This window comes from Oncorhynchus gorbuscha, linkage group LG19 (genome assembly GCF_021184085.1).
Source record: "Oncorhynchus gorbuscha isolate QuinsamMale2020 ecotype Even-year linkage group LG19, OgorEven_v1.0, whole genome shotgun sequence".
Taxonomy (NCBI): Eukaryota; Metazoa; Chordata; class Actinopteri; order Salmoniformes; family Salmonidae; genus Oncorhynchus; species Oncorhynchus gorbuscha.
Genome location: NC_060191.1, coordinates 44,998,693 through 45,025,758, shown reverse-complemented (window position 1 = coordinate 45,025,758; position 27,066 = coordinate 44,998,693). Strand labels below are relative to the sequence as shown.

The 27,066-nt window shown below is 43.0% G+C and overlaps 2 protein-coding genes across 2 annotated transcripts in view; both read right to left on the bottom strand.

Moving 5' to 3' along the window:
• Positions 1-933: 933 nt before the first annotated feature.
• Positions 934-3,071, bottom strand: LOC124004815. Its single transcript, XM_046313624.1, has 6 exons — positions 2,944-3,071; positions 2,559-2,713; positions 2,300-2,395; positions 2,094-2,135; positions 1,742-1,891; positions 934-1,495 (listed from the first exon to the last, which is right to left on the bottom strand). Exons 1-6 carry the CDS (start codon positions 2,963-2,965, stop codon positions 1,355-1,357), a joined length of 606 nt encoding a protein of 201 aa, XP_046169580.1. The 5' UTR covers positions 2,966-3,071; the 3' UTR covers positions 934-1,354.
• A 1,614-nt stretch (positions 3,072-4,685) lies between these two features.
• Positions 4,686-27,066, bottom strand: part of LOC124004896 (IQCJ-SCHIP1 readthrough transcript protein-like) — a 396,927-nt gene continuing 374,546 nt past the window's right edge. Inside the window, exons 10-15 of the mRNA XM_046313718.1 lie at positions 17,828-17,952; positions 15,142-15,259; positions 14,693-14,890; positions 6,906-7,029; positions 5,816-5,909; positions 4,686-5,514 (exon numbers count right to left, since the gene is read on the bottom strand). Coding sequence (XP_046169674.1) covers positions 5,463-5,514; positions 5,816-5,909; positions 6,906-7,029; positions 14,693-14,890; positions 15,142-15,259; positions 17,828-17,952 — 711 coding nt within the window. The 3' untranslated portion in view covers positions 4,686-5,462. The remainder of the gene's footprint in view (positions 5,515-5,815; positions 5,910-6,905; positions 7,030-14,692; positions 14,891-15,141; positions 15,260-17,827; positions 17,953-27,066) is intronic.

The window sequence follows — 27,066 nt, the reverse complement described above, 5'->3', positions numbered from 1 at the left end:
GCAGAGGATAGGGTAAAGTTGCGGGATCTGAACCGCTGCATCGGCCTGATGCAGTTCCAGGTCGATGAGGGCCGAATCACTTTTCTTCACAGGGAGGAGTTGATCCAGATGAAAACTTCCCTTATCGAGGAGATGCAAAGCTCCTTGGCCGAAAGCACATCCCGCGTCCTGGAGTTTCAGGAAAGGGTGCAGGATTTGGAGGAGCAAATCGCAGAAGCCAGGAACGCTGGTAAAGAACATGAGATGACAGATAACAGTTCCATTGCGCGCGGGAAAATGGCCCATTCCTTCGCTGAGGAACTTGCTCAATGTAACACGAACTCTGTTGATGAAGAGATAAGTGAGGAGAAAGTGGAGGTTTCAACCACTCCGACCCAAAGCTGGGTGATGAGAAGGCTGCCCGGGGGGCTACAGAAGGTGGTCTACCAGGCAAGGATGTTCGCCCTGGGCGGCATGGTTTCATTATGCGTAATGGCCGCCATTGTGCCCACATGCCAAATTGGACATGGGGTTCCATGTGGAGACCTGCTTGAAGACGCAGAAAATGTATTTTTCAAGTCTTATGCGACTATTAATCACACTGCTCTCCCTCCCGTCTGAATTATATTATATTTCAACATGTTCCATAAAGATATATATATATATATATATATATATATATATATATTACCACAAACAAAAACGTATTTATCCTATTCATGGGTAGAATGTTTAAACCTACAGAGCAACACATACAACATAGCTAACGTTAACACAATCAGTCTTGGTAAGCTTGTAAAAAATACTTTATTATAAATAATCAAATAAATAACATCGATAACATATTGTTAAATAAATACATATATTTCATACATCAAATAAATAATGTTGCATTCATCAAATAAATAAACCCCAGTCCCTAAATAAAGGAATAAATAAATAAATAATTTGACCATATGATGTTCATTGATTAGCTTTGAACTAAACCTACTGTCATTCAGCACTAACTAAGCCAAAAAGAGTTTAGCTAGCTAATGTCTTACTCATCTTTTCATACACAGTGCGGTGCAGTATTCAACAGTTATGATGACAAAGTAGTTGATGATGATGATGATGATGATGAAGATAACAATCAGTGTTGCTAATAATGAACTTGGTACAGTTGTAGGTGATGATGATGATGATTGTCAATATTTGTTATAGTTGATGATGCAGTTATGATGACAAAGTAGTTGATGATGATGATGATGAAGATAACAATCCGTGTTTCTGATGATGAACTTGTTACAGTTGTAGGTGATGACAATGAAGATGATTGTCAATACGTGTTATAGTTGATGATGATGAGGAATCGGATGGTGTTGAAGATGAGGGTTTACTTCCTGTGGTCCCCAGCAGAGATGTATCCCATGGCTCTGCTGATGGTGATGACCCGGAGGTGGAAGCCCTTCAGTACCTTACACAGATGGACCCTCTGGTCCACAGGGTCACCACTAGTCAGCTTAGGGTCTGCAACCTGCAGAGCAAAAGGAAACAAAACTTAACTTTATAAAAATGCAAACTTTAAGTCCATAGTTGTGAATGTCTATTAGCAGTGACATTTGTACTGTCTCAAACACAGAGGAACACATTTTTGTGTACAGTTTTGCAATTGTCTACACGAGGTTGTTGTCATTAGAAAACTGTATCAAAAGAAAAATAAACATGCAGGGAAGGAAGGAATGTTTTCTGTACAAAAGATAAAATAGAAAAATCGAATTACCTGTGAGGAAGACACCCATTGTGTGGATGGACAAATATTGAGTAGGTTCTGGGTGTCCTGGGCAGTGGAGCTGAGGTCGGCCTGTTTGTAAGCCTGTAGTGAGGCAGCATAATGTTCTAGGTCTATTCGGATGTTCCTCAGACACTCACTCTGTCAGAAGAAACCATAAAAATGGACAGAGATCAGCCAATCAGACATATAGGAAGCAGTTGAGGTAAGAATGGGTGAATTATGTGAAATGCAGTCACTATTAAATCCATAGACTGTCTAAAGATCTATGTATTTTTATATCTGTGGATTTAAATAGCATTCCCTAAACAATTATGCAATATTGTAAGAACACAATAGTTACCTCACTGAATGTGGTGTTCCGTTGACCAGAGCATCTTGTGTTCTGAGGAAATACAACAAAAGTATGCATCAATAGACTGATTTATATCACTATTCTGTAAATCCGAGGTATTCATTTAAATTACTACATAAAATGCAGAGAAATTATATATATTTTAAATTAATAGTGGTAATATGAATGTAGAAAATGACTGTTGTGTGACTTACCATGTCCGTGTTGGGTTCGCAGGCTAGGACTGTCTGGGTCTTACTGTTCACCTCCACGCGCTGCTCCGAGCAGTTTAAACCCCCAAACAGGTTTTCCTATGAAGGGAAAATTATTCAATTAGTAAGTGGATACATGAATCACAAACGGTGTGAACAAACTGTAAGCCTATCAAAGATACAGACAGACTGACTTACTGAATGAGGGATACATTAGATTTGAATTAAACGTTCAAATGAATTCGTTATAACTGTGACTTACGTTGTCCAGGAGCTTTTTAACATTCTTGATGAGCTCTCTGGAGAGATCAGCGCACTGCGAGCATTTCCCAGAGTCTAAACTCCGCGGCATGCGCATTGGGGTTCCCATTGAGACTTGGCAGGACAAGGCGAGCAGCAGCACACAGCTGGCAAGGTCTGTGTGGAGGGAGGACACAATGTCAGTCAGCACCAACCAATGTATCACCCCAATAATCCTCTAAACAAACCAATGATAAAAACACCCCTGAAATAGTAATTATTTAACTCCAATTTCAAATCAATAAATTAAAACGGAAGACTATGTAAAGTTTGAGGCATATCATTTCACAGGGTTAGTTGATCAAAAACCCACAATAAAATTAGCTACAAATAAAATTAATACTCACATAAATAAAAGTTTGGCATCATGATTCCGAGATCTTTGACTCAGGTGTGGCGTAAACTGATAGGTGTGTTGTCATCGTTGCCTCATCTGGTCATTATATAGCCATGCAGCGCTCCTAGAGGGAATTCCCTGGCCATGTTGAAACACGAAGATACATACAAGCACTAGATCGAGCGCCACCGAAATGAAAGTGGCGCGTCAGTCGTGTGTAATTTCCTGAGTTGTTTTTACAACTCAGGCCAATGAGTCATGCCCTCGCTTCGATTTGCATGAGTTGGCTCACTAGGAAATCAATGTCTAGAAATGAAAAAATGATACAATACATATCTCTTTTTACTTTTTTTACATTATAGTTAAAGTAATGCAATAAACCATATAACTGACAGTCACATTCTCCCACTGGTTGTGGGTAGCATCTCACTGCGTAGCCCAATTCTATCCAGACACCTGCAGCACCGATTGCCAGAAAACTACGTGAGACATGTCTGCATTCCGATGTCAATATTTCACTTTTGCTGCTTATTTTCTCTAGCCTTTGTAATTGTCCAAAATAGACAGATGACACAAAGAATAATGTTAGAAAGCTTTTTCTAAATGTGTTTGCTATAGGCCAAGAGATGTTGTGGGTGGGTAGTAAGTAGCCTCTAGCCTGTGTTGGCTTTAGCCTCTTCTTTAGAAGGCTGGTTGTCTTAAACTACATTCACAGTTGTTGTTTCTGCAAAGCTTTACATGCTTTTAATTGTGCATCATGAACATACATTTCATAAGAATGAAAAAATTGACCCACGGGGGTCAGAATAAAGTGGACCTTCCACCAATTCAGTGCCTTTTGAGAAGTAACTTGTACTTTTAAAAGAAAACGTAAGATTTCTGCTCATTTGTATATTATGTCAAAAAGAGCACTTGTTCAATTTCATAAAAAACATGTTTTCCATCTCAAGAGATATAAAAGGTGCCACAGTGATGGTTGACCATAAAAGGGTTGAGGATTTCATCTGAAATCAGGCATAAATCCCCCTGTGACAGTGGCATTGGGGCAGACAAGTACGTAAATGTATGCACTCAGTACTGTTAAGTCACTCTGGATAGTCTGCTAAATGACTCAATTGTAATGTGATTGCCCATCACCCCTGCACACCCACACAATTTGAACCCTGGCATTTTGAATGTCTACCATTGGCCTGTTTAGTTAAGAAATACTTCTCTTCTTGTAAAGACTGACTCTCACTGGGCCTGTAGAAAGAGAGTGGCCATGGTGTGACAATCTGCAGGGGAGAGTTTCACAGAAGTGGATGATACTTGTGGTTGTGACCATTGATACATCAGACCTTTCAAAACCACAATCACAATAACGTGCAGAGCAAGCTTAGGCCTAAGGTTTAACATTATACTCTTTCAAATAAGGTGACTGTTTATGGAAAAATATGACAATATAAAAACGTATGCATCCTTCATACTCCATACTGTTGTTGCCTCTGAATAAACGATTCAGTGGAGTAATTAGCTTTTCTCTTCCCAGGTGGCAGCGATGTTCGTATGGTTATTAATGTATCAATTATTTCCAAAATCCTGCAATGCGCTTGTCAGTACAAGTATTACATAATTATAAAATAGTTATAAATGTACTGTTAATGTACTGTGTTTTGCCATATGGACATACAGTAGTTCCCCACTTATAATATTTACAACAAGATGTCCATCTCTGTCCACTTTTCTTAACAGACTGCACACCAAACCACAACATATGAAACAAAGTTGATTTTTTATTTTACATATCTGTACATAAACATTTCTTCCCTCAAATAAAAATTCTGAATACAATAGGATGAAAATGATATTAACACATTTATTCATTTCATTTAAAGTGTCAGAAAATCAACATTCACAAAATGTTGAAGACCGATCAGAGTGAGCGTATTACCAAAAGCTATAACTCCACTACAAGGCAGGCATGTTTCCTTTACACTCTTTTAGCACCTTCAAATAAACATTTCTCAGTTGAAAACTACCATTTGTGCAGAATAAAAAGAGGTCAACTTTGAAATACTTAAAAATTACTTTCCAACTTAAAATGGTTTGAAATTAGTCTTCATAGTTTTATACAATGTTTTTTTCTTACATTTTTTTTACTGACTTTCTACTAATTTCTCACTATTATTATATTTTTTTCTCCACCATTTTGTATTGACAGTTATAATTTAGTGGCGAATGTAAAAAGTTAAAAATAAACAATAGCGAAGCAAGGCCAATCACTGCACAGGAAGCCGGGGACAGTATCCATGACAACACACAATCAGTTTCCTCTTCTCCCAGGAAGCAGGAAATGCTCTGTCTTTAGCGCTGGGACAACCACAGAAGCAAATGAAAGGGTGGCCTTCCTCTGGCTGCTGCCACCATGGGAGTGGGTGAGAGGGGCAGGCAGAGGGGGTGCAGCGAGAGACATGGGGCAGGGCACGGGGACCAAAGAGGGGCAGGGGTGGAGTAAAGGGATGGGAAGGGGGTGAGGTTGGGTGGGGTGTCTCATTTGGATGGTGTCTTCTCAGCCATGTGTTTCTGCTGGCTCTCAGCATGCCTGAGTAAAAACAAAATGATGATTAGACAAACTGTTCTTTATCACCTGCTGTTGTATGAAAATCATGCAAATATCACACTGCTAAACGTCTGTCCCAAAGACAGAGTTCCCCCAATCATTCCTGGCCTGTTTGCGGTCATAGCCCAGGAGGCTGTGTGTGTGTGTGTGTGTGTGTGTGTGTGTGTGTGTGTGTGTGTGTGTGTGTGTGTGTGTGTGTGTGTGTGTGTGTGTGTGTGTGTGTGTGTGTGTGTGTGTGTGTGTGTGTGTGTGTGTGTGTGTGTGTGTTAGATAGCATCCCCACCTGGTCAGGTCCTCTATGTCCACCAGCATGGCATCCTGCTCCATATGCAGTTCATCCCTGATCAGCAGCAGCTGCACCAGCTCCTCATTCAGACCTGGAGAAGACAAACATCAGAACAACGGTAGAAAACCAACACCATTAGAACACTAACATACGGGTGCTGGATTCAATTCATATTGCCGAAGTATCGCGGAAGATCTGCATTAAAATGTAAAGGTAATTTATGATTGAGCCGATATATACAGTGGTTACCGTGAATGCAGTTTCCACAAACGTGGGAACATTGCCTTTATATATCATTTCAAACAAGCTATAACACGGATCTTCCGGCGATACTTCTGCGATACGGGTTGAATCCAGCTCCAAGTCATATGAGATGCAGATTTCAAATGGAGCATATTTTTAAACCATGCCAGTAAAAGACAAGATTCTATAACAACATTTTTGTGGGGGATTTTTTTTGCCTTCTGTGTAAGGTGAGGTATTGTTCATCTTTCACTAGTATCGTCACACATGCATCCAACTTACATGGCCTGAAATGACTTTCAATATGAAAGATACCCTAATTAACACTGTGTGCGTGTGCGCATGTGTGTGTATCCTCGTGGGGACCTGAAATCTCCAAAAGTCCCCACAAGGATAGTAAAACAAGGAAAATTCTCCCTCTTGGGGACATTTCCCACGTCCCCACGAGGACAAAGGATATTTTAAGCTTAGCGGTTAATGGTTAGGGTTAGGTTTAGGGGTTAAGGTTAGGGTTAAAGTTCAGTTTTTGTGGTTAAGGTTAGGTTTAGGGGTTAAGATCAGGGTTAAAGTTTGGGTTAGGTTTAGGGGTTAAGATCAGGGTTAAAGTTAGGGTTAGGTTTAGTGGTTAAGGTTAGGGTTAAAGTTAGGGTTAGGTTTAGGGGTTAAAGTTAGGGTTAGGTTTAGGGGTTAAGATCAGGGTTAAAGTTAGGGTTAGGTTTAGGGGTTAAGATCAGGGTTAAAGTTAGGGTTAGGTTTAGGGGTTAAGGTTAGGTTCCATTTTGAATGGAAATCAATTTTAGGTCCCCACGGGGATAAAAAAAGTGTATGTGTGTGTGGTTCTCACTCTCTATCTGGGAGTGCAGGTCGTTGACTATAACCTGTAGTTGTCCCAGGGTCATGTCCCTCAGGTCTGTAGTCTTCAGGCTCCTCTTCATCAGACACTCATTGATGTGGGGCATGTGGGGCAGCTAGAGAGAAACACACACATCACCAATTAGAAATACACACACACACACACACACACACACACACACACACACACACACACACACACACACACACACACACACACACACACACACACACACACACACACACACACACACACACACACACACACACACACACACACACATTTACAGAAACCTACAAGTACACAAATATATACACTCACATATGGATTCCTGGGCACTAGAGAACCCTAAGACACTACAGTGTGTTGGCGTGAGTGTGTGTAGGCCTATGTGTGTTTGCGTGTGCAAGATGGTGCAGATTCTTGAGGAAAGGCGCCATTTCAATTTAATCTGCATCTTATAAATAAATCCAGCCACTGAAAGCAGCCCAATGCTACAGAGCTGCCAAGATTGTAATATGATGCAAAGCCCAATCTCTCCAGCAGTGGTCCCTAACCTGACCCTGGTCATAGATAGCTACAGGAAACAACTCTGTCTCCTTCCTCCTGGCCATAGCCACGGGAAGTAGGGGTGCTGAGGGTGCTGCATTACCCACTGAATAATCAGAATATTTTTTGTTGTTGTTGTGAAAAAGTAGTGCACTGAGCCTTTACTTGTCCTGTATTGGTTCTCTGCCATCTCCCCAGTCAGTCTGCAGGGATGCTCCTGCAGTAAGTCAACACACTCTAACCTCTTTGTCTTCCTGAATTATTTGTCTATTTGTTCTTGTCAAATCAACACACAGCCTTTTACTGTGGTGATGTCATTTGTGTTTCCTTCAAGATTTTCAGCTCTGCTTCCTCTCATCCACCTCTTCCCTGTCCCTCGACCCCTTGTTCAAGTTATTTCTATCTGTGTGCATCTCCTTCAAATACATCCTCTCTCTCTCGGTCTGACATTCTTCACTTCATGGAAGTGTCTCAGGCTCCTATATTCATCAGACACTCAATGTAATTGTTGACATTTCCAATCCCTCATATTTTAAATATATTTATCTTTATTATTTTCCCTGAACCCTACCACCCCTCCCCTTACCTGAAACACACAGCCAGGGCAACTAAGGAATGGCTCCGTAAGAAGCATGGGGCAGACCTGAACCCAATAGAACATCTTTGGAGGGAGCTGAAAGTCCGTATTGCCCAGCGACAGAAATCACACAAACATCACCAATACTTATGTAATGCAATAAAATGCAAATTAATTACTTAAAAATCATACAATGTGATTTTCTGGATTTTTGTTTTAGATTCCGTCTCTCACAGTTGAAGTGTACCTATGATAAAAAATTACAGACCTCTACATGCTTTGTAAGTAGGAAAACCTGCAAAATCGGCAGTGTATCAAATACTTGTTCTCCCCACTGTATCTTTTAACACCATCCAGTTTTGATTTCTATTTGCTATATATTTTTCAACTCTGCTGTGATGTTTCACCAAAAGTTCTGAACCTTTCTATTCCCCCCCCCACACACACACACACACACACACACACACACACACACACACACACACACACACACACACACACACACACACACACACACACACACACACACACACACACACACACACACACACATTTACAGAAACCTACAAGTACACAAATATGTTCTCCCACTACAGAACCCTAAGACATACAGTGTTTTAACACCATCCAGATTTTGCCATTTCAATTTAATCTGCATCTATTTGCTTTGTAAGTAGGAAAATGCAAAATTTTCAACTCTGTATCTTTTAACACCATCCAGTTTTGATTTCTATTTGCTATATATTTTTCAACTCTGCTGTGATGTTTCACAAAAGTTATGAACCTTTCTATTCTCATAGTTTCTACAGATTGTAAAGTAAAGATAAATGTTTTTACTAAAAGTATTATTATATTATTGATTGATTGACTATGACTTTTCAAATCACCCAGCAGTGCTATTTGCAGTGTTAGCTCCAGGTAAATGTTGCAATTCTTAAGCCATTCCTGAACCTGTGACCAGAAACAAGCTATATATGGACAGTACCAAAACAAGTGATCTAATGATTCTGTCTCTTCACAGCAAAATATGCAGAGCTGGGATAAATATATATATGTATATATATATATATACCATGTTCTGATATATATATATATATATATATATATATATATATATATATATATATATATATATATATATATATATATATATATATATATATATATATATATAGTTGAAGTCGGAAGTTTAAATACACCTTATTCAAATACATTTAAACTCAAGTTTTTCACAATTCCTGACATTTAATCTTAGTAAAAATTCCCTGTCTTAGGTCAGTTAGGATCACCACTTTATTTTAAGAATGTGAAATGTCAGAATAATAGTAGAGAGAATGATTTATTTCAGCTTTTATTTCTTTCATCACATTCCCAGTGGGTCAGAAGTTTACATACGCTCAATTAGTATTTGGTAGCATTGCCTTTACATTTTTTTACTTGTGTCAAACATTTCAGGAAGCCTTCCACAAGCTTCCCACAATAAGTTGGGTGAATTTTGGCCCATTCCCCCTGACAGAGCTGGTGTAACTGAGTCAGGTTTGTAGGCCTCCTTGCTCGCACACACTTTTTCAGTTCTCCCCACAAATGTTCTATAGGATTGAGGTCAGGGCTTTGTGATGGCCACTCCAATACCTTGACTTTATTGTCCTTAAGCCATTTTGCCACAACTTTGGAAGTATGCTTGGGGTCATTGTCCATTTGGAAGAACCATTTGCGACCAAGCTTTAACTTCCTGACTGATGTCGTGAGATGTTGCTTCAATATATCCACATAATTGTCCTTCTGGGATTGATTTGCACTTTTCGCACCAAAGTACGTTCATCTCTAGGAGACAGAACGCATCTCCTTCCTGAGTGCTATCATGGCTGCGTGGTCCCAAGGTGTTTATACTTGTGTACTATTGTTTGTACAGATGAACATGGTACTTTCAGGCACTTGGAAATTGCTCCCAAGGAGGAACCAGACTTGTGGAGGTCTACAATTTTTTTTCTGAGGTCTTGACTGATTTAATTTGATTTTCCCATAATGTCAAGCAAAGAGGCACTGAGTTTGAAGGTTGGCCTTGAAATACATCCACAGGTACACCTTCAATTGGCTCAAATGATGTCAATTAGCCTATCAGAAGCTTCTAAAGCCATGACAATATTTTCTGAAATGTTCCAAGCTGTTTAAAGGCACAGTCGACTTAGTGTATGTAAACTTCTGACCCACTGGAATTGTGATACAGTGAATTATAAGTGAAATCTGTCTGTAAACAATTGTTGGAAAAATGTGTTGTGTCATGCACAAAGTAGATGTCCTAACAAACTATAGTTTGTTAACAAGACATTTGTGGAGTGGTTTTAATGACTCAAACCTAAGTGTATGTAAACTTCCGACTTCCACTGTATATATATATACATATAAATAACATTCCATATATATAACATTCTATTGGTTGCAATAAGTTTGTATAATAATTTAAATAAAACAATTATAAGTTTTGAATCCGACATAATTTAGTTCAGTTCATAAACCATGTGCCAGGGAATCGGTATATCGAAAATCTCTTCCCACCTATTTTGCAATTTATATGGCACAGTTGTCAATTATTTGGTCTTGAAATTGAATTGGTATACTTTTTTATCAGAATTTTTCCTTTTTCCAACTTCCACTTGCCTCTTCCATTTTTGTGGTAATGCTGCAATTAGTTGGTTGTAATTTTGAGCAGAGCAGACATTTCCATATGTCTGTTAGCTGCTTGTGTGACACAACTCCACCAGTCCTATTTATGATATCATTTACAAAGATTATACTTAAAACATTTTTTATCATAAAATAATGTTTTTTTAAAATCAATTCGTATATTTCAGTTTAACCATAATATTTGTTCTGTCTTTCTGGTGGATTAAACTGAAATTGCAACCAACTTTCTATGGCTTGTTTAAAAATGGTGATATTTTGTAGTGATATTATATAAATTGTGATATTATTTCATTTTCAAATGACTGAGAGTTTGTAATCTGAATAAAGGGAAAACTGACATTCTTCAACATGGGATGAGACATCCTTACTAATCTGATAGAGAACCAGCTCGGAACTAAGTATAACTTTTGTGTGACTGAAGCTTTTAGTGAGAGGTCTAATGCTTTAATATTTAATCATGTCTTCCCTCCAAATTCATACTCATTATAAATATGTGCTCCTTTCATTACACTTTCTCTGTATGACTTGTGAGTGTGCGTGATCGCTCAGCTGGTTCTTCCTGTCACAGTTTCTCTCTCCTCTTTCACTTTCACATTGGAACCCATGCAACTGCACTAGTGGTCATGTTTCCCCTCTGTCATAGGCCACCGTTTCAGTGCGGAGAGGGAGCATGTAAGTCAGTGACACACAGAGAGAGAGACAGGGGTGTGAGAAAAGAGAGCGAGAGAGATAGAGAGTGAGAGATGCGGAGATGTGCGGAGAGCCGGCCACCGTGAGTGGTAGTGTTTTGGTCATGATATGGGCTTGGCCTCATTGTGTTTGTCCGAGGTGGAGTTTCCTCCCTCAGTTATATTACTGGATTGGTTTCTCAATGAGTCTTGGCTACTGAGGTTAGTGGCAATATGAATAAGGATACCGCCAACAACAATACCAAAGTATTTCATCATATCAGTATTCTCTTAGACTAGGCATGATATGAATGGGGAAAAATTCTTGGTGGGAGTGTTGTGTGAATTGTTGTGTAAATTCTTTGTAAGGCCACATGGCTTTAGTGGATTAAAGTGTGGTAAATGGTATAAAACCACATTCCCTCACACACATTCCCCTCATTTCTCCTGTCATTAGTGGCTTACGCAAGAGCCCCTGGAAAATCAACTGGAAAAGGTTCACATTCTTGTATATTTCTATAAATAATGTATTGAGAACTTGTACCCAGGAAATGCACATCCCTATAATAATGAGCAGGTGTGAGTCTGCCCACTTTATGCTAAAGAGGTATAGTGTACCGTAAGTAGCTCTGAAGCTAATGCTATCTGAGCATGGTGCTGCCCCTGTGTTCAGTACAGCAGTGTGTTAGTTTAGCGACAGGGCCTCAGATCTGCCCCTGTGTTCAGTACAGCAGTCTGTTAGTTTAGCGACAGGGCCTCAGATCTGCCCCTATGTTCAGTACAACAGTGTGTTAGTTTAGCGACAGGGCCTCAGATCTGCCCCTGTGTTCAGTACAACAGTGTGTTAGTTTAGCGACAGGGCCTCAGATCTGCCCCTGTGTTCAGTACAGTAGTGTGTTAGTTTAGCGACAGGGCCTCAGATCTGCCCTTATGTTCAGTACAACAGTGTGTTAGTTTAGCGACAGGGCCTCAGATCTGCCCCTGTGTTCAGTACAGCAGTGTGTTAGTTTAGCGACAGGGCCTCAGATCTGCCCCTATGTTCAGTACAACAGTGTGTTAGTTTAGCGACAGGGCCTCAGATCTGCCCCTGTGTTCAGTACAACAGTGTGTTAGTTTAGCGACAGGGCCTCAGATCTGCCCCTGTGTTCAGTACAGCAGTGTGTTAGTTTAGCGACAGGGCCTCAGATCTGCCCCTATGTTCAGTACAACAGTGTGTTAGTTTAGCGACAGGGCCTCAGATCTGCCCCTGTGTTCAGTACAGCAGTGTGTTAGTTTAGCGACAGGGCCTCAGATCTGCCCCTATGTTCAGTACAGCAGTGTGTTAGTTTAGCGACAGGGCCTCAGATCTGCCCCTGTGTTCAGTACAACAGTGTGTTAGTTTAGCGACAGGGCCTCAGATCTGCCCCTGTGTTCAGTACAGCAGTGTGTTAGTTTAGCGACAGGGCCTTAGATCTGCCCCTGTGTTCAGTACAACAGTGTGTTAGTTTAGCGACAGGGCCTCAGATCTGCCCCTGTGTTCAGTACAGCAGTCTGTTAGTTTAGCGACAGGGCCTCAGATGTGAAACTCATCTCTTCTGACTGCTGGGCACGACTGCATCCCCAAACACGTCACCCAGTGCATTCTGGGATATGAATAATAGATTGCTCGAACCCAACCACCCCCTCTTTACTGAATAAGTAACATCTTCTGCCCAGGCGGAGATATTGTGTGTGTGTGTGTGTGTGTGACGGGTGCCTTGCAAAATTATTCATCCCCCTTGGTGTTTTTCCTATTTTGTTGCATTAAAACCTGTAATTTAAATATATTTTTATTTGGATTTCATGTAATGGACATACACAAAATAGACAAAATTGGTGAAATGAAAAAAATAACTTGTTTCAAAAAAAGAAAAAATTGCAAAGTGGTGCATGCATATGTATTCACCCCCCTTTGCTATGAAGCCCCTAAATAAGATCTGGTGCAACCAGTTACCTTCAGAAGTCACATAATTAGTTAAATAAAGTCCACTTGTGTGCAATCTAAGTGTCACAAGATCTGTCACTTGATCTCAGTATATATACATTTATTCTGAAAGGCCCCAGAGTCTGCAATACCACTAAACAAGGTGCACCACCAAGCAAGTGATACCACGAAGACCAAGGAGCTCTCCAAACAGGTCAGGGACAAAGTTGTAGAGAAGTACAGATCAGGGTTGGGTTATAAAAAAATATCAGAAACTTTGAACATCCTACGGAGCACCATTAAATCCATTATTAAAAAATGGAAAGAATATGGCACCACAACAAACCTGCCAAGAGAGGGCCACCCACCAAAACTCACAGACCAGGCAAGGAGGGCATTAATCAGAGAGGCAACAAAGAGACCAAAGATAATCCTGAAGGAGCTGCAAAGCTCCACAGTGGAGATTGGAGTATCTCTCCATAGGACCACTTTAAGCCGTACACTCCACAGAGCTGGGCTTTACGGAAGAGGGGCCAGAAAAAAGCCATTGCTTATATAAAAAAATAAGCAAACACGTTTGGTGTTTGCCAAAAGGCATGTGGGAGACTCCCTAAACATATGGAGGATAGTCTGGTCAGATGAGACTAAAATTGCCTTGAAGAATGGACAACAATCCCAGTGGCTAGATGTGCCAAGCTTATAGAGACACACCCCAAGAGACTTGCAGCTGTACTTGCTGCAAAAGGTGTCTCTACAAAGTATTGACTTTGGGGGGGTGAATAGTTGTGCACACTCAAGTTTTCATTTTTTTGTCTTATTTCTTGTTTGTTTCACAATAAAAATATTTTCCATCTTCAAAGTGGTCGGCATGTTGTGTAAATCAAGTGATACAAACCCACCAAAATTCAATTTGAATTCCAGGTTGTAAAAGGCAACAGAATAGGAGAAATGCCAAGGGGAGTGAATACTTTCACAAGCCACTGTGTCTGTGTGTGTGTGTGTGTGTGTGTGTGTGTGTGTGTGTGTGTGTGTGTGTGTGTGTGTGTGTGTGTGTGTGTGTGTGTGTGTGTGTGTGTGTGTGTGTGTGTGTGTCTGTGTGTGTGTGTGTGTGTGTGTGTGTGTGTGTGTGTGTGTGTGTCTGTGTGTGTGTGTGCTTGGGGGGCACTGATGCAGATGAGAATGTTAAAATAATCATGACTATGGCTGCTGCCAAGGGGGGGGGGGGTGTCTACTCTGTGACATCATCACAATGTTAAAGAAGACCAGTGTGGTTGGTTTGCTCTGAAAAGACCTGGGGTTAGAAACGCTGACTAGAGGCTGAGGTTACAGGCCCGTTGCCTATAGCGACGGTACTGACCAGGTCTGCCACAGGGGACTTCTTGCGGTTCTGCTTTTCCACCTCCACCTGCATCTTGGCCATGGGTTTGGCCATCGCCAGGGCTAGCTTAGCCTCGGCCTGCAACTTCTTCTGTCTGCTCAGAAAGTCCATGTCCTCCAGAGACTCACTGTCTTCCTCCGTAGTGTCCCGGTCAGAGTAGGACGAACTCTGCTTCGACTGGGGGACAGAGACGTGGGGAGAGTGGAAATAAGGAAAAGTTAGTGGTTTATTCCCATTGGCTCTTGTTCTTCTAGTATAGTCATTGATAGGTCATTAATTGAACACAGAGGTCAGACAGGGAAACAGCTCAGAGCTATAACAGATGGTTATAAATACTGGGATTTCTTTCTAAGAATGAATATTTCTTCTTAATGTATGTGTGTTTGTGTGTGTGTGTGTGTGTGTGTGTGTGTGTGGTCGGTCTGTACCATGGGGGACAGCGGTGTGTCCAGACTGGTCTCTGTCTTGCTGTCGTCTGCATCGCTGTCCTTGTCGCTGCCGCTGTCGTTGACAAAACAGATCTGCAGGTTCATCCCACTCTGCAGCCTGGAGAGAGGAGGAAGAGGAGGAAAGAGGAGGGAGAGAGAGGAGGAAAGAGGAGGGAGAGGAAGAGGGGGAGGAAGAGAGAGGGGGAGAAAGAGGAGGGAGAGAGAGGGAGAGGAAGAGGAGGAAGTGAGTGGGAGAGAGAGGAAGAGAGAGGGGGAGAAAGAGGAGGGAGAGAGAGGGGGAGGAAGAGGAGGGAGAGAGAGGAGGAAAGAGGAGGGAGAGAGAGGTAGAGGAAGAGGGGGAGGAAAGAGGAGGGAGAGAGAGGGAGAGGAAGAGGAGGGAGAGAGAGGGAGAGGGAGAGGGGGAGGAAGAGGAGGGAGAGGATGTGTCATTACTATGGGCTAACGGAGGGGGGGAAAGTTCTATGGGTTAAGGAAAGTTCGCTCAGCAATAATTGCTTGTAGGGTTTTATTGACCCAGATAACATGCATCTAGGCACCGCGGGTGAGAAAGAAACTCAATAACAGTCCCATCTAGTTTTCCACTCAGGCCAAACCCTCCTCTAACTCTTCACTGATGTCTCAGTGTGTCTGTGATAGAACTGTAATAGTGGCTGGCCTTGCATAGCATTAATAAGTATGTCTGTGTCTACTCCATTCCTCCCTCTCTTGCTCTAACTTGGGTTCGATCCAATCAGCTAGACTCTGACGGCTCTCTAGACCTCAGAAGACCTGAGTCCTGTAAGATCTGGATCAAACCACTCTGGATCAATAATCGGCTTCTTTCAAGCAGTAATTACAAACACATGTAGAGAAAACCTGATCGATTAAACAGCCTGGATCCAATCAGTCCAGATTGAACCAGACCAGAGTAATCGATTGGTAGTTTCAGAGGAAGGAGCATCAAAATGATCCTTGGAATTAGTTAAGCAGTTCATGGACGTACCTAACTTATCCATCCGTGAGTGCACCCCATAAGAGTTGCTTTAGTGAGAATTCTGATATGCTTACATCATAGTTTCAGATGAATGAACTGTGCGAGTGTCTCTGTGTGTATGACTGCATGTGTGTGTATCATGGAAGGCTGCAAACAGTAAGGTTGATGGTGTGTGTAGGAGTGCATTTTGGGAAGTGAAATCCACAGTGCCGGGATGCAGAGAAAGAGAGAGGAAATGTCCCTTACTCTCAACAGTGAACAGTGGTTTCAGAGGGAGAGAGCAGGAGTCTGTCTGTGTTGGGGAGATGGCCCCACAGAGTTCCAGGAGACAGACATAGTTACAGGCATTAAGAAAAGGTCAAATCTGACTGTCAGAGTAATGTCCAGTAACCTGCGATTTCACTCTATTGACAGTGCCCACCCACATAAAGAGAGTGATGCCATTGCTTCTCAAGAACAGGGACTGGGACTGAGGGTGAAACTGATCTGTGTCTGTATGTGTGCATGTGGGTAGGGCTGTGACTGTCATGGCTGTGACTGTCATGGAATTTTGGATGACGTAATTGGCCAGCCAAATGACCGCGGTCATCGTTAAAACCGTTCAAATGGCCCCAGAAAATGGGTCCGCACATTTTCTCCTCTACTCTGCTCTGTGTGTTGCCATAGAAATATAATGAATATTCAATGATGTAGTCAATGATGGCATAATGGCCGAACTGGCGGCAATTGTGAGTGTAACCATAGGAGCAAAACAGGAAATAAATCAAATATGTTCTAAAATATGTGCTGTGATTTGTTGATTCAACTCAACTGACATTACAAAAGAAACATTGAATTGTATGAGCCACATAAGTTAGCATCATTTGAATGAACATTCTACATTACTATGGAAAGTATTGCATCACAATAACAGGCAGCCATTGCGAGTGAACCCCTGAGTGTACCAGTCAAGGTGAGAGGTCCCAAGCCCGTTCTATTCATTCTATTTCTACGTGTGCTGTTGGTGCATTGTGGGGGGGGGGGGGCATTGCCTAGTCTACGGAAGAGGAATTGACTTGTTTCAGCAAGAAACCGAACGCTGTTAAGAGTCCATGTTACGGCGCAAACCGCACGAATGCCCGGCCGTCCCGTCTTCAGGCAGCTGGTTGTTTTTAAATGGTTATAATGGTTATGTCATTTCATGACAGCCTTCATCATTAACTGTCGGTTACACGGTTATATGGTAATTGTGCGTCACATCAAATCACATTTTATTGGTCACATGCATATGTTTAGCAGATGTAATTGAGAATGTAGCGAAATGTTTGTGTTCCTACCTCCAATAGTGCTGTAGCATCTAACAATTCACAACAATACACACACATCTAATTGTAAAACAATGGAATTAAGAAAAATATAACTATTAGGACGAGCAATGTCAGGGTGACATTGACTAAAATACAGTATGTACTGTACATATGAAAAGAGTAAAACTGTGTAAACATTATTAAAGTGACTAGTGTTCCATTATTAAAGTGACCAGTGATTCCATGTCTATGTACATAGGGTAGTTGTGTGTGTGTGTGTGTGTGTGTGTGTGTGTGTGTGTGTGTGTGTGCTTCTGTGTTTATGTACATGCTTGTGTCTGTGTGTATTGTTGACATTGTGGGATTGACGTACAGCTTATTATAGAGGTCACATGATGTCTCTTACCGTGAGGACAGACTGGGCTTGCCACTCTTGCTGCAGCTGGTATAGATACCCGGCCCATCGTCAAAAAAACTACCCAGGGCCAGCTTGAGCCGGATGGACTTTATCCTATCCTCATTCTTTTGGGCCTGGAGGTGGGAGAGGCAGAGGGTTAAGGAGGCTAATAAGTTTACTGGGGATGGAAGACTTCCCCATGAGTTTAGCAGTAACCAGGTTGTGAGGAGGGAAACTGACAGGCTGTAAAACATGTTCAGCTCCAGACACCAATATTGTTATAATATTCACCACTAGGTGGTGCAGATGTATGCGAGAAAGAGAGTCCAACACAATTTCACCGGTCACTCTCTCGCTCTCCATCTTACACACGCAGACTCTCATGCAGTCAAACACACACCTCCCGAAACCACAGAGCATCCCTGTCTAATAGCACTATAAGCATGTCTGCCTCCTGGGCCTGTTTTCCAGTAGGAATTCCCACCTTTGACCCAGACAGCCTTGGCAGCACTTAACACACTCACACCCGGAGGAACACTCATATGTGCTAATGGGACCACAGGAGGCTCGTGAGGGGAGGACGGCTCATATGGCTGGAATGAAGTGAATAGTTTTGTGTCAAACACATGGAAACCATGGAAACCATGTGTTCAAATCAAATGAAATTGTATTAGTCACATGTGCCTTACAGTGAAATGCTGACTTACGAGCCCCGAACCAAGAGTGCAGTTTCAAAAAATACAGATAAGAATAAGAGATAAAAGAACAAGTAATTAAAGAGCAGCAGTAAAACATAACAATATATACAGGGGGGAGCCGGTACAGAGTCAATGTGTGGGGGCCCTGGTTAGTTGAGGTATTATGTACATGTAGGTAGAGTTAATTAAAGTGACAACAAATCAAATCAAAGGTTATTTGTCACGTGCTCCGAATACAACAGGTGATTCCTCCAATTTCACTTACAGTTAAATGCTTACTTACAGGCTCTAACCAACAGTACAATTTCTAAGTAAAAAAAAGGTATTAGGTGAATAATAGATAAGTAATGAAATAAAAACAACAGTAAATAGACAGTGAAAATTAACAGTAGTGAGGCGATATACAGTAGAGAGGCTATTAGCAATAGAGAGGCGATAGCAGTAGAGAGGCTATTAGCAGTAGAGAGGCTATTAGCAGTAGAGAGGCTATTAGCAGTCAGAGAGGGTATAGCAGTGAGCAGAGGCTATTAGCAGTAGAGAGGCTATTAGCAGTCATCTGCAGAGGCTATTAGCAGTAGAGAGGCTATTAGCAGTAGAGAGGCTATATACAGCAGAGGCTATTAGCAGTAGAGAGGCTATTAGCAGTAGAGAGGAAAATATACAGTAGAGGCTATATACAGTAGAGAGGTGATATCCAGTAGAGAGGCTATTAGCAGTAGAGAGGCTATATACAGTAGAGAGGCGATATACAGTAGAGAGGCGATATACAGTAGAGAGGCTATATACAGTAGAGAGGCTATATACAGTAGAGAGGCGATATACAGTAGAGAGGCGATAGCAGTAGAGAGGCTATTAGCAGTAGAGAGGCTATTAGCAGTAGAGAGGCTATATAGGGGCAGTAGAGAGGCTATATGACAGTAGAGGGCTATATACAGTAGTGAGGAGATGGAGGAGTTGCAATGAGGCTATGGAAGAACAGCAGGCTATAAAGATACAGTAGCGAGGCTATATACAGTAGAGAGGCGATCAAGCAGTAGAGGAGGCTATATACAGTAGGCAGAGGCGAATAGTCAGTAGAGAGGTTATATACAGTGTGAGAGGCTATATACAGGAAAGCGAGGCGATAGCAGTAGATGAGGCTATATACAGTAGAGAGGCTATATACAGTGTTCGAAAGGGCGATAACAGTGACAGCATGATATACAAAGCGAGGCTATATACAGTAGGGAGGCGATAAAGAGAGAGGCTATATACAGTAGCGAAGCTATATACAGTAGCGAAGCTATAACAGTAGCGAGGCGATAGCAGTAGCGAGGCGATAGCAGTAGCGAGGCGATAGCAGTAGCGAGGCTAAGACAGGCACCGGTTAGTCTGGCTGATTGAGGTAGTATGTACATGTAGGTATGGTTAAAGTGACGTTGTGGGATTGCGTACAGCTTATATATGATAAACAGAGAGTAGCTGTTTCTGGAGTAATTTAGGTAGGTTGCCTTAGTGTTCTTGGGCACAGGGACTATGGTGGTCTGCTTGAAACATGTTGGTATTACAGACTCAATCAGAGACATGTTGAAAATGTCAGTGAAGACACCTGCCAGTTTCAGTAACATGCCCGGAGCACACATCCTGTAATTTGTCTGACCCCGACAGCCTTGTGAATGTGGACCTGTTTAAAGAGTCTTACTCATGCTCTCCATCTACACACGGAGAGCGTGATCACACAGTCATCCGGAACAGAGATCCCTCTCATGCATGCCTCAGTGTTGCTCCTGAAGCGTTTTCCATAGAAGTGATTTATCAGACAGTCTGGCAGGCTTGCATCACTGGGCAGCTAATGGGCTGTGCTTCCCTTTGTCGTCTGTAACAGTTTGCAAGTCCTGCCACATTCGTCAAATCGGAGCCGAAGCAGTAGAGGAGGCTATATACAGTAGTATGATTCGATCCTCACAGACCTGTATTTACGCTTTGCCTGTTTGATGGTTCGAACAGAGGGTATAGCTGGATTTCTTATAAGAATAAGAGATAAAAGTCAAGTAATTAAAGAGCAGCAGTAAAACTACAATATTCAGCTCAGTGTGAATGTTGGGGGCCTTAATTGAGGCTTATGTACATGTAGGTAGAGTTAATTACAGACACTGTGGGGACAACAAATCAAATCAAAGGTTATTTGCATTGATAAACAGTGACTGATGTAGTGTACAGTTAAATGTCATCTTAAGAATTAACAGAACTGATTTAAGTTTCTTGTAATTAAAGTCTTAGGTGCCACTAGGAGCAACATAGACAGGGTGAACGGTTTCCTGTTTGCTTATTTCCTTATACAGCTGACTGAGTGCGGTCTTAGTGCCAGAATCTGTCTGTGTTGGTAAATAAACAGTAGAAAAGTATAGCAGAAAACTCTCTTGGCAAATATTGTGGTCTGCAGTTTATCAGTAAGATACTCTACTTCAGGCAAGCAACATCTAGAGACTTCCTTAGATTTCAGTGACCAGCTGTTGTTTACAAATATGTAGAGTCCCTCCTGGTCTTACCGGAGAGTGCTGTTCTATCTTGCTGGTGCAGAGTGTATTAGCTAGCTGAATATCCAGTCGAGGCTATCAGCCAGAGATTCTGTGAAACATAGGATGTTACAGTTTTTGATGTCCTATTGCAGTAGGACATTCAGTGATTGTACCTCAGTAGAGGCTAATTTATTGTCCAATGATTGCACGTAGTCAGGTAATATTGACAGTAAAGGCAGCTTTCTTATCTGTATATACTGAGTCTCTTCCTCTTGCCAATGACAGGGGATGTTGGCCTTAGTAGGGTGTCTGAAGTACATCCTGTGCTTCCTGTAGTTGAATAAAAATATTTGTCTAATCCGAGGTGAGTGATCACTAGAGTCCTGATATCCAGAGAGCTCTATTTGTCTAATACCGTAGGTGAGTGATCGCTGTCCTGATATCCAGAAGCTCTTTGTCTAATCCGAGGTGAGTATCGCTGTCCTGCAGAAGCTCTTTGTCTAATCCGAGGTGAGTGATCGCTGTCCTGATATCCAGAAGCTCTTTGTCTAATCAGAGGTGAGTGATAGCTGTCCTGATATCCAGAAGCTCTTTGTCTAATCAGTAGAGAGGCTATATACAGTGATACAGTATCGAGGCTGATATCCAGAAGCTCTTTGTCTAATCCGAGGTGAGTGATCGCTGTCCTGATATCCAGAAGCTCTTTGTATAACCGAGGTGAGTGATCGCAGTCCTGATATACAGACAGGCTCTTTGTCTGGCTGATTGAGGTAGTATGTACATGTAGGTATGGTTAAAGTCCTGATATAAACAGAGAGTAGCTCTTTGAGTAATTTAGGTAGGTGAGTGTTCTTGTCACTGATATCCTTGAAACATGTTGGTATTGTCTAATCAGAGACATGTTGAAAATGTCAGTGAGACACCTGTCCTCAGCACATGCCCGGAGCACACATCTTTGTCTAATCCGAGCCTTGTGAAGTGGACCTGTTTATATCTTAGCTCTTTGTCTACGGAGAGCGTGAGTGATCGTCATCCGGAACAGCTGATGTTGAACAGCTGATATCCAGATGCTCTTTGTCTCGAGGTGAGTGATCGCTGTCCTGATATCCACTGGGAAGCTCTTTGTCTAATCGTCTGTAGGTGAGTTTGCAAGTCCTGATATCCAGAAGCTCTTTGTCTAATCCGAGGTGAGTGATTTACGCTGTCCTGTTTGATATCCAGAAGCTCTTTGTCTAATTCGAGGTGAGTGATCTCATCCTGATATCCAGCAGCTACCCTTCAGCTCGAGGTGTGAATGCTGCCTGATATCCAAGGCTTCTGGTTTTGTCTAAGTCACGTGGGGAGTGATCCTGTCCTGATAGCCAGTGACTCTTTGTCTAATCAATGGTGAAGTGCAGAACTGATTTAAGTTTCCTGATATCCCGGTCAGTAGGAGCAACACCTCTCGGTTTTGTGCTTAATCCTTATACAGTGACTGTGTCGCTGTCTGATGCCAGAAGTCTGTTTGTAAATAAACAGAGAAAAGTGAGTGACTCTCTTGGCAAATATTGTGGTCTGCAGTTTATCATAAGATACTCTACTTTGTCTAATCCTTAGGTGAGTGACCAGCTGTTGTTTACAAATATCCAGAAGCTCTTTGTCTAATCCGAGGTGCTGTTCTATCTTGCTGTCCTGATATCCAGAAGCTGAATTTGTCTAATCCGAGGTGAGTGATCGATTCTCCTGATATCATAGATGTTACAGTTTTTATGTCCGAGGTGAGTGATCGCTGTCCTAATTTATCCAGAAGCTCTTTGTCTAATCCGAGGTGAGTGATCGCTGTGCCCTCTATCCAGAAGCTCTTTCCTCTTGCCAATGACGGGGATGTTGGCCTTGTGTGTCTGATACATCCTGTGCTTCCTGCTTGTTGAAGAAAAAATCTTTGTCTAATCCGAGGTGAGTGATCTCTGTCCTGATATCCAGAAGCTCTTTGTCTAATCCGAGGTGAGTGATCGCTGTCCTGATATCCAGAAGCTCTTTGTCTAATCCGAGGTGAGTGATCGCTGTCCTGATATCCAGAAGCTCTTTGTCTAATCTGAGGTGAGTGATCGCTGTCCTGATATCCAGAAGCTCTTTGTCTAATCCGAGGTGAGTGATCGCTGTCCTGATATCCAGAAGCTCTTTGTCTAATCCGAGGTGAGTGATCGCTGTCCTGATATCCAGAAGCTCTTTGTCTAATCTGAGGTGAGTGATCGCTGTCCTGATATCCAGAAGCTCTTTGTTTAATCCGAGGTGAGTGATCGCTGTCCTGATATCCAGAAGCTCTTTGTTTAATTCGAGGTGAGTGATCGCTGTCCTGATATCCAGAAGCTCTTTGTCTAATCCGAGGTGAGTGATCGCTGTCCTGATATCCAGAAGCTCTTTGTCTAATCCGAGGTGAGTGATCGCTGTCCTGACATCCAGAAGCTCTTTTTTGCCGCAAGATACGGTGGCAGAAATATTATGTACAAAATAAGTTACAAATGATGCGGAAAACCCCCCCACATAATAGCACAATTAGTTAGGAGCCCGTAAAACTGATGCCATTTCTTCAGTCGGCACAATGTGAATAGTCTGGGTAGCCATTTGACTAGAAGTTCAGGAGTCTTATGGCTTGGGGGTAGAAACTGTTTAGAAGCCTCTTGGACCTAGACTTGGTGCTCCGGTACAGCTTGCCGTGTGGTAGCAGTGAAAACAATCTATGACTAGGGTGGCTGGAGTCTTTGACAATTTTCAGGGCCTTCCTCTGATACCGCCTGGTATAGAGGTCCTGGATGGCAGGAAGCTTGGCCCCAGTGATGTACTGGGCCGTTCGCACTACCCTCTGATATATTCCATTCAAGCCATTACTATGACCGCTCCTCCCCAATTAAGGTGCCACCAGTCACCTGTGAATGGCACCCTGCACCCCGCTGAGCACACACCTGAGAAAAAGTGTGTAGAGAATTGTGTAGAGACAGGCCTTCTCTCACACTCCTTGGGCTGGGCTTTCAGCCACAGTAGCCTGGCCTATCAGCAGACAGACAGCACAGTGGGAGAGTTTAGACTGTTCAAGGCCACTACAGGACTGTTGTTGTTACAGGTGGTGATGGGAAGTCAAATGGGTACCAGAGTCAGATACAGAGTGCAGTGTTTATGTGTTGGTGCCGGGGCTGGGACTCCTCAAGGATGAGGAGTGTCTGGGGGGGAAATATTGACCCTCTCTAAAGGCCCTGAGGGAGGAAGAAACACACACACACACACACACACACACACACACACACACACACACACACACACACACACACACACACACACACACACACACACACACACACACACACACACACACACACACACACACACACACACACACACACACACACACACACACACACAAAGAGCAGGCCTTTCAGACAACAGGAGAGAGGGGAGAGGTTCAGAGAAAGGTGGAGAGGAGAGCTTTTAGAGAAGGCTTTGGAGGAGAGGGGGAAGGAGGTGAGGGGGAAGGAGGTGAGTGGGAAGGAGGTGAGGGGAATGAGAGAAAAGGAGAAGATGGCAGAAGCCTTGAGTGTTATCCCTCTCTTTAACTCTGTCCTCAACCTCTCTCCATTTCAATTCAATTCCATTCAAGGGGCTTTATTGACATGGGAAACATGTGTTAACATTGCCAAAGCAAGTGAAGTAGATAATATACAAAAGTGAAATAAACAATAAAAATTAACAGTAAACATTACACTCACAGAACTTCCAAAAGATTACAAATATCAAGTACAAAAGGGAAAATAAATAAGCATAAATATGGGTTCTCTTTCTCCATCTCTCTTCCATTTCTCACCCTTTCTCTTTCTTGATCTCACAGGCCTTCCCCAACCCTCCCTCCCTCCCTCCCTCCCTCCCTCCCTCCCTCCCTCCCTCCCTCCCTCCCTCCCTCCCTCCCTCCCTCCCTCCCTCCCTCCCCCTCCCTCCCTCCCTCCCTCCCTCCCTCCCTCCCTCCCTCGGCAACATGACCATAATCCTTCTCCACATCAGACAGCCCAGGAAAGACAGCTTCTGTTGGCACCCACAAGAGGGGGCTTGGCACAGCATGGCATTTGTGTGCTTGTATGTGTGTGTGTGTGACTGAGTGTGACGAGGGGTACTGGGGGAGGCAAGATGAGGACACTTAACAGCATCACTTTACCACTCCTCAGATACTAACAATCACATTCTGTTTGACAGCAAATAAACACACATGCACACCAATCCCTTCTAACTCCCTGTACAGGACAGTGTCGTGGTGTTGTAACACTGAGTGGCTGCTGTTCCATGTCTGACCAGCAGGTGTCAGTGCTGAGTGGAGGCGCTCCTGAGTTGCTGTGATTGCCATTATAACAGACAAGGGCTCTTGTGTTACAACAGAGAGGTGTTAGTGACAGTAGCCATTGTAGTGTTAGCCTCATGGGTGATGGGGATACTTATGATAGGTGGCAGGTGGTATTTGTATTGGAATGTCAGGTTGTAATGTGGGGGTTTGGTGTGAGTGTGTGTGTTTGTACTGTATGTGTTGTGTTGGCATAGGGATAGCCTACATTCCTACAATCATATTTATTTTTATTTTTTACACAACATGAAAATGAGTCGTCTATCTTTGAATGACGACAAACACTTAATTGCAGAATCCCTACTGTTGACCAATCACCGGCGAAGGGGCGTAGACTTCGGTTACCGAACTTCAGATTGCCTCAGGGTAAAATGTTGTGTGCACAAACAGCCCCCCCAAAAAACCTTGCCGAAGACCAAAACGTTACAAAAAACGTTACAAAATGTTGTCATAATATATTCACAAACTGTTCTGAACTGTTTCAGATGGGAGGCAAGCAGACCCCTTTTGGCAGAACAACACAAGCACGATCCTCTCCCTTCTAACACATCTATCATAGTAGAACCCCTCTACACGTCACACCTTCCAACAGGACTACCTTCCTTCACGTTAAGCCCCATAACTTACTAGCTAACTATGTCATCGCTGCTGGACGGAGGCGTGAGAGAGAATGGGTTCAGTTATCATCATGTTCAGCATCATAAACCCCTCAAACAGGTGGCGAGTACGTCTGTGACCGTGGGGGTAGCAAATGGACCCATCTCTCTCACTTGAACCTCTCTCCTTTCCTGTCAGTCATTTAAGGTTTTCCACAGAGCTTTCCTCTCCTTCTCCGTCAAACAAACATTCCCTGCAATGGTCTGTGTTGTTACCAAAATGACTTGTGTGCAAAGCCTCCCCTCCGAAGTGCTTGACATTGTGTGTGTGTACGTGTGTGTGTATATGTGTGTATCTATCAGAGAGTCGTACATGCCCCTAGTCCCCAAAGTTCTGTTAAATGACTTCATTTCCTGGTCCTTTGAAATGTGCTGCAGCTCCTAAATTAGAATTTGAGGAACACCACTGTGCTAAATTGTGTTTTTCCTTAAATTTGAGAAGCAATTTTCTCTTGTGAAAACCCTCATTGATAAGATATGTTCTTCTCCTCCCCTGCTCTCCCCTCCGTCTCTACCATCCTCTCCTCCCCTGCTCTCCCCTCCGTCTCTACCATCCTCTCCTCCCCTGCTCTCCCCTCCGTCTCTACCATCCTCTCCTCCCCTGCTCTCCCTCCGTCTCTACCATCCCTCCTCCCCTCTCCCCTCCATCTACCATCCCTCTCCCCTGCTCTCCCCTCCGTCTCTACCATCCTCCCCTGCTCTCCCCTCCGTCTCTACCCCTCCCCTGCTCTCCCCTCCTCCATCCTCTACCTCCTCCTCCCCTGCTCTCCCTCCGTCTCTACCATCCTCTCCTCCCCTGCTCCCCCCTCCGTCTCTACCATCCTCTCCCCTCCGTCTCTACCATCCTCTCCCCTCCGTCTCTACCATCCTCTCCCCTCCGTCTCTACCATCCTCTCCCCTCCGTCTCTACCATCTCTCCTTTCCTGCTCTCCCCTCCGTCTCTACCATCCTCTCCTTTCCTGCTCTCCCCTCCGTCTCTACCATCCTCTCCTTTCCTGCTCTCCCCTCCGTCTCTACCATCCTCTCCTTTCCTGCT

Bases quoted from the DNA above. Each gene is read 5' to 3' on its own strand.
- LOC124004815 (XM_046313624.1), bottom strand. From the start codon at position 2,965: ATGATGCCAAACTTTTATTTAT. The intron at 2,396-2,558 runs GTAAGTCACAGT...TTCCCTTCATAG, and splicing joins TTAAAAAGCTCCTGGACAAC to GAAAACCTGTTTGGGGGTTT. The intron at 2,136-2,299 runs GTAAGTCACACA...GTATTTCCTCAG, and splicing joins GCGAACCCAACACGGACATG to AACACAAGATGCTCTGGTCA.